This window comes from Myxine glutinosa, chromosome 1, assembly GCF_964187855.1.
Source record: "Myxine glutinosa chromosome 1, kmMyxGlut1.1, whole genome shotgun sequence".
NCBI classification, from domain to species: Eukaryota; Metazoa; Chordata; class Myxini; order Myxiniformes; family Myxinidae; genus Myxine; species Myxine glutinosa.
The window spans coordinates 192286365-192294483 of NC_136261.1; the positions used below are offsets into that span (position 1 = coordinate 192286365).

At 42.8% G+C, this 8119-nt stretch overlaps 1 protein-coding gene across 2 annotated transcripts in view; it reads right to left on the minus strand.

The window, feature by feature from the left end:
• Window positions 1-326: 326 nt before the first annotated feature.
• Window positions 327-8119, minus strand: part of LOC137432421 (puromycin-sensitive aminopeptidase) — a 130322-nt gene continuing 122529 nt past the window's right edge. The window contains exons 20-24 of one of the 2 annotated variants that reach the window (XM_068124348.2): window positions 4739-4846; window positions 3872-4027; window positions 3679-3723; window positions 887-1046; window positions 327-604 (exon numbers count right to left, since the gene is read on the minus strand). In XM_068124348.2, coding sequence (XP_067980449.1) covers window positions 603-604; window positions 887-1046; window positions 3679-3723; window positions 3872-4027; window positions 4739-4846 — 471 coding nt within the window. In that variant the 3' untranslated portion in view covers window positions 327-602. Of the gene's footprint in view, window positions 605-743; window positions 1047-3678; window positions 3724-3871; window positions 4028-4738; window positions 4847-8119 lie in introns of those variants that run through there. The other variant, XM_068124338.2, reaches the window with a different exon arrangement.

An 8119-nucleotide genomic window follows, 5' to 3' on the forward strand; every position in this document is an offset into this window, starting at 1 on the left:
GGGCGATCGATCGGCATGGAGGCAAGTCATTTTCTGTTGCATATTTTTCCCAGTGATGCGTGACTTTTCCGACGTCATTGGCATAGAAGTTATTTTAATAGCTTTTTGATTTTTTCTCAGGGCAAAACATTTAGAATCTATCATAGTTCATAATAGTGCAGTACCCCATTCAAAGTGGCACGGTGCTGCACAAACAACCTCATCCCGAATCTTAAGTGTGACTGAATTCCTTGCTGCATGTCATCTTTCGGGCGAAGATCACACTGAACCTCACCGACACACTCCATCCACTCCAAGCACTCCAAGCACGTGGACACGGCAGAAAGTCCCATCAGAAACATTTATTGTGTTAACTCGTGGCCGAGCAAATGCCACGGAAGCAGTAGGTAGATCACCAGGATAACCACGGATGACACAGCAGGATTCAAACCCATGATTGTCAACAATGTGCCTCCACCCACCTAAAGCTCGTACATGCAGCCCACTGGGTCGTCGCTCAGCATTGGAAAAGGGGAAAACAGGTGAAAATCCCAATCGCTTTTTATAAGCATCCAGTGGAAGGATGGAAGGGGGAGCAAGGAATCCCTTGGACGGTGCAAATCTTCTAAAAATGACAAAGTACACATGATCAACATACATAGAGCAACGCTAACCTCCTCACCGTTCTCCCACACCTTTAAATTGGTTCTCAAAAGAGAACAAACGTTGTGTAAGAAAAAACATATAAAAATCCATAATCCGGCTGCAGCAGATCCTTGAAGACATCACATTGATCTACAAACCGGCTCTCTGCAGCCCGTTCAATCTCCGTTCTCTTTTCTTTATCGTTTTTTTTTTCCCCCTTCTCAATGTCACTCATACCCTATGGACCAGACACTTCACGCACAAACGGTGGAGGTGTCGCCTCCACGCGTACTCCTCCCCTCAAGGAAAGCTTTCAATGCGGCGCAATCACGCTCCAACCATGCTGCATTTAGCCTGATGTTCTCCATTGCTTGCTGCACCGCCCGCTCGGCTGATGGCACAGCATGCGTGTCAAAGAACGCCTTGGGTTTGGTGAAGGTTGGAATTTAAGTGGAGAGTAGGATGGTGGGGGGAGGGCATGATTGGGTGAGGAAGGTGTTGAAAAACAATATTAAACACAATTTACAATAAACGAAAAAAGTTAAAACAAGGAAATACTAAATTAAATGAGCTTTACAATTGTTGCTTTCTTGGCTAACTTTAAATAAAGTCATCGACCGAAAAGCACAATGGACCTAATGGTGAGACCGCTTCTCGTGTCACCGTGGATGCGTTATAATCTTGTCGACCGTTCCACGATTTGGGCACCTGCTTAACAGCTGTGAATTCCCATGAAGAGAGTCATAACCCATGGCTTAAAGGGTGTCAGCCTCCAAGCCGAGGTATCGCACCAGGGTATCACGTTCCTCAAATCAATCTGAGATCTATAGCTATTCAACTAGTGCATTGGTGATCCCTCACCCATTATATGCCCTGCATAGTGGCAGTTGCTGGTGAAACTTTTTTGTTTGTCCATTTTTGCAACTTAAACTAGAACTGAGATACAGTCTTTAACAAAACAGTAATCAGCTTTGCCAATCACAAACAATAGCCGAGTCTATGGGCTCCTGCTTCCATGAAACCTTGAACAATCACTTGCATCCATCCCTCTGCTTACCTATGATGTAAAGGGAACAATGCTCACCAGTGAAGCTCCTTTCATATAAACATAACTCATGGTGGTGGAACACAACATAATCCACTGTAATTAATACCCCAAAGGTTTAGGATGAGGGGAGGACCCAAATTCTCTCTATGTAAATGTGTATTGTATAGCGCCTCCTGATGGAAGCTGCAGGTATTACAAGTCGTAAGATACTGCACACTGGGGGCATTCTTTCTAGTCTACAATAATTAACAAATCTATATTCCTGTCTCTGTCAGAAGCCAAACAGTTCAATCTTGGTTTCATCAGACCAAAGAATCTTGTTTCTCACAGTCTGAGAGTCCTTTAGGTGCTTTTTTGCAAACTCCAAGCGGGCTTTCATGTGTCTTTCACTGAGGAGAGGCTTCCGTCTGGCCACTCTGCCATAAAGCCCAGATCGGTGGAGTGTTGCAGTGATGGTTGTCCTTCTGGAAGTTTCTCCCCTCTCCACACAGGATCTCTGGAGCTCAGCCAGAGTGACCATCGGGTTCTTGGTCACCTCTATTACCAAGGCCCTTCTCCCCCGATTGCTCAGTTTGGCCGGGCGGCCAGCTCTAGGAAGAGTCCTGGTTGTTCCAAACCTCTTCCATTTAAGAATTATGGAGGCCACTGTGCTCTTGGGAACCTTCAATGCAGGAGAAATTTTTTTGTAGGCTTCCCCAGATCTGTGCCTCGACACAATCCTGTCTCTGAGCTCTGCAGGCAGTTCCTTCGACCTCATGGCTTGGTTTTTGCTCTGATATGCATTGTCAGCTGTGAGACCTTATATAGACAGGTGTGTGCCTTTCCAAATCATGTCCATTCAATTGAATTTACCACAGGTGGACTCCAATCAAGGTGCAGAAACATCTCAAAGATGATCAAGAGAAATTGGAGGCACCTGAGCTAAATTTCAAGTGTCATAGCAAAGGGTATGAATACTTATGTAAATGTGATATTTCAGTTTTTTCTTTTCAATAAATTTGCAAAACTTTCTAAAATCCTGTTTTCTCTTTGTCATTATGGGGTATTGAGTGTAGATTGATGAGGGAAAAAATGAATTTAAACGATTTTTAGCATAAGGCTGCAACATAACAAAATGTGAAAAAAGTGAAGGGGTCTGACTACTTTCTGAATGCACTGTCTATCTCTATCTCTATCTCTATCTCTCTTCAAGTGGGAGGGAAATCTGCAAAGCATATATACTCAAACTGAAGATTACAGATGCATTTCCAACAGTGACAGCATTTTCTCTCCTAAAACTTTGGCGAACAACACAGAATTGGAAGCTTAGGCAAGCTGTCGTTCTTTACGTGTGATCTGCCAGAACACAGCTGCACTGTTGAAACAGCGCCATGCAAGTTTGATGAGGCTCCAACTAGCAGGTCACATATAGAGGTGTGGAATGATGTCTTGCCAACACACAGGTCTAGTCTTTCTGATGATGGAGTTGTGATGTGACAGTTTCATTGGGAATCAAGTGTCCCAATGCTAAAAAGGAAAATGCGGCATGCATGGCGTAAAAGGTACAGATGCAAACTGCATACCAAGAACGCTTTGGCTCATAAGACTGTGCTGGAGAATGTCAACAAGAGTGGTTTACACAGAAGTCTAAGCGCTAGAGGGGAACATGCAGAAGAAAAAAAAAAAACCCGACATATTGCCAGGCATAAAACAAACAAAAAACAGGTGTTGTGTGGGAGATTTGGAAATGCAATAAAGCATCATAAAAATGTCTCAAACTTCCAGAGATTGCTTGATTTGTTTTTGTTTGAAAAGTGGATTATTTTGAAGTTGAGTATTGTAAATAGGTGCTCAATACCTCCTCAACTTTCCCCACACAATACCATCCAGAGTTGTTTGTCAATTTAAAAAAAAATTGGCATGTGTGAACATGCCTTATTACTTCATTATTTTCCATTTTAGTTCAAGCCCTACTGACATGCCCGATGATGCTTAATGGAAATCTCCATCCAACGCATGATGCTCACCTTCACTTCCAGTGCTCTTTCTTCAGAAGCAAAGTTTCCAGCCGTCTGAAATAAATAAATAAAAAATCAATGCAGAGAGCAGATGGTATTAAGATGTTAAGTTTGTGCTGTTCATGAATTACATAATTGATTCAAATATTTGAGGGAGAAAGAAATTAAAGGCGAGGGAGATGAATCGGCCAAAATCATTTACCCAGACGAGATGGCCCAACATGCTGGTGCCCTGATAACGTCCATTCAGCTCCATCCAGTTCTCCCGCACAAAATCCCAGGCCATTCCCATGCCCAAGCGGCTCTGACCAGCCACACTGGCAATCACAAACACCGTGTCCTGGGGGCGGACCTCCTCCTGCAAGCATACCAAGAGATGAGCGAGAAGGATTTTCATATAATTGTTCACATAACCGACAATAGTACCACATCACATTTTCACGTGCAAGTCAGAGCTCAACAATGTGCTGGTGATGACAACTCCAAAGAGGATGATCATGATCAGATCAGGATCAGATCTAACAGATCAGATCTAACAGATCAGATCATGAACCATGCTCTATACAGAGCGTCAGTGCTGCCGAAGCAGTTTCTATGGCTCGGGTTACAATTCTTGATGGGTCGCCACTCCGACACTGGAAGTCAGGGCAGGAATTTAGACTTTGTTTAGGGTGCCGGCAATAGCTCGCCTAACTCTTAGCGAAGGACACGTTGGGATCTTTAGCGTCCACCAACTAATGCCGGCAGACGGGACGCCTATTTGGCCGAGCATGCAGAGGTTAAATGCCGAAACAAAGAAGGATGCCATCAAACTGGAGGATCAAAGAGAAGTTGGACTGAAGGAAAAGAATTAAAACAGTGTAGGTGCAGATGGCCTGGAACTAAGGAACTGTGGAAGGAATGAAGTATTTTGGAATGCCTCAAATGAAAGCCTTTCAGCCCTTTAGTGTGACAGATCGACCAAATCGTGATGTTGAATGCATTTTGGAAAAATGGCTACAATGGGCCATGCAGCAATTTTCCTTCCCGTAGGAGGTGCAGTGCAGGTTGTGCAGCATAAAAGACCTACCGACAGAGAAAAATCTAAGGCTCGCTGCAAGAGCTCACTGCTGGAAGCTGCTCCCAGCACCATTTGGATTCGATGTTTCTCCTCCAACTCATCAGTCTCTCGAAACATCTGCCAGAGAACCGTATAACAATGGTTAAAACAACCATCATACCAATGAAATGAAAACTTTGTCTTTGCGACAAACATCAACACTTACAATTACAGTCAAACCTGTACAGAAACACTGCTCAAGGGAAACGGAAAAAGTGACCTCTAAAGACAAATTGTCTTTCTGTATAGGTTTGCAGCCGCCATATCTCACTTGGTGCCATTCAGAGTTTATTATCACACGAAAAACAGAGTCGAATTTGAAGATTGAAAATGCAATCCAAATCGGAGCAGATGATTGTATGAAAGTGTACAGCACTGATGAACTATAAAATGCAAATGCAATGAAACATTGAACTCGGAAGTTCTGTTCACCGAAAATTTTTTATACGATCTATGGCTCTTAATGGAGCTTCCACTCATACATCTTACACACATGGACATACAGACGAGACCACACTGGACCATTAAACAAGACAAACACAGCCACGGCGTCTTGGGGAAGTGATTGTCACATCCCGAGATACTCGGGTACCAGCGCTGTCACAACAATGGTGCCGCTTTTCTCACCGGTTATGCTCGGTGGTTTGCCTTTTGCCATCCCAGCATTGTTTGTCTGTGCGCTATCCTTTTAAAATGCTGAGCATCAGGCAAGGGAGCAGCACGTACCATTTTAAAAGTCTTTGGTACGACTCGGTCGGTATTCAAACCGCCGACCTCCCAGATGCTCCAACCATTACAACACCCAGTCTGGTATCGATTACAGAAGATGTCGGTATGTTTTGTGTGAAAACATGCATGGAAAGGTGACCCAACTTACAGGTTTACAATGGAATCAATGACAATTGTATACAAATTTGAGCTTAAGAAGACAAAATATAACGGCTCAGTTCTCCTGATGTATACAAGACCTGTATCCACGGTCTTTAAGCTGTTGGGAAGCAAACGGGTGGCCCCTGGTTGCATTAGACAGGTGATTGTTCTGTACAGGTTATTTAACACACGTTTTCACTGCGGGGGAATTTAAGTGGCCGCTATGAGCAGGTGGTTGCTCCGTTAAGGTGGTCGCTAAGGTGTCAGCCAGAACTTTTATCAAAAATCTTATCTCACTTCAGTGATACTTTGGCTTGGCCTCATTGAGCAACTACGCCCGTTTTGCCTCCCCTGAAGGAGTGGCAATGGAAATAGAGATACGTATAATGCCAAGCAGTACAAAATGCTTCTCTGATCTTTAAAGCACACACACTAGGATCCAATAGGATGCCATTTGACACATCATGGCTGTGGCACATCCAGATGTCTTCACTCCCACGTACTGCAGGCAGTGCTAATTTAACAAGAAGAAGAATTGCTTTGTACACATGCATGTCCCCTACCGGTCCCAATATTTTGCATAGTAAAGCCATAAAAAAATTTTTTTTTTTTTTAAATTGATGAAACGCCCTTGGACTCGAACTTGTCATAACAAATCCATGTACCAAGTTTCAGTTCAATACGTCAAAGGATAAGGGGAAGAAGTCTGGAAAACTGACCCATATATAATATGCGATATCTTCCAAGTCCAAAAAGGGCATAAGTCCGTGAAAAATTGGCAAAACGCCCCAAACTGAAACTTAAACATATTAAATAATAAAATAATAAATATCAAACATAATAAAGCCATGCACCAAGTTTCAGTTGAATATGTTAAAGGGTATGGGGGAAAAAAATGTGGAAAACCACAGGTGTAATGGACAGATGGAGAGCAAACCAATAGTCCCCTCCGGTGAAATCGGTAGGGGACTAATAACTAACCCCAAGGAGGGATTTGAAGAAGGTCCTGAATGAATCACAATAGCCAAATCGGAAAAAAACCGCAGACTCTTTCATGATGACAACAAAAATTATAGATGGGACAGCCAGCTTTACTTGAGTTATGCAAGCATCCACCATATGCAGAAGCAGAGGCAGACAGCATTGATTGCAGTTGTATGGAGCTATGGTAATGTAAAAGTGAAACTAGTATAGCATTCAAAATAGAGCTAGATCAGTATATTGTTAGGCGTGGTGGTTTGGGACACCTTTTAACCGTTTCTCGAAAGGTTGATGGATCAAAAGGATACATTTTACTTCAATCTCCATTTTGCTTCTTCCTCATCTTAAGTGTTATTAAGTGCTTCTTCCTCATCCTCATCTTAAGCACAAAAGCTTCACATGTACTACAGTATCGAACCAAGCTCTCTGCCAAGTTATTTGTGGCATTTCAGGCTTCCACTTCTCCTACTTCCAATATTCTGTATTCAGGGTCTTTAAGCTGTTAGGATTAAAACTTTGGAATAAATTCAGAAATAAAACTTTGCAGCTTAACTCGATTGTTATTCATGCGCACAGCAAGCCAATGATAACATCACTATCAGGGGCCATCTACATATTAAGTGTGCAAAGAATATATTTCTCAACACTGCATCCAGCCAAATATATAATCCCGAAGATCGACCATGTAGTGGATGGAAACAAGAGATAATGTACCGTGGCAGGCGTTGCTTATCGCTCCCAGCAAGGTGCACCAATGCCTGTATGGGACACCTTTCTGGCGGTTCTCCACTCACAGTATGGTCGCATAATAACTGATAAATAAATATATATACAGGGTGAATCAAAAGTAGCGCCCGCACCCGATTTCTGTTTTTTCGGCTGTCAGATTCTTTCTGGGATGTCATGTTGTTAATAATTGTCTTGCAGATTATTAATTTTCTTAATTTATTTATTTTTGTTTTGCAGGTTATAGCTGAGAGTTTGGAAAGTTACTGAATTTGCACCAAATTGAACCATGAATTACCTTTCAATGAATCAACGCATTGTGGCCGTGAAACATTACTACAAATGTAATGAACAACCAACGATGGCGGCACGCCGTTTGGCACAGGAATTGGATATTAACCCACCCCAGGGAAGAAACATAGGATTGATTGTCGAGAAATTTGAAGCAACAGGGTCGGTAGCCAATGCAAAGAAGTCCGGTCGTCTGAAAACGGCAACGAATGTAGCTAAGGCTGAAGAAGCCATCAGGAGACTGCAACAAAGTCCGCAAAAGATAACTCGCCGTTTATCTGCAGAGTTGGAAGTGAGCCAATCAAGTGTTATCCGTATCCTTCACCAGAAAAAATGGAAACCTTACATTCCATGCTTACTGCATGCCCTTCATGATGGAGATGATGATCGGCGTCTTCAATTTTGCGAAGAGTTCTTAGCTAAACTTGACGAAGAGGACACAATGCTAGACAACATCTGGTGGTCAGATGAGGCATGTTTTAA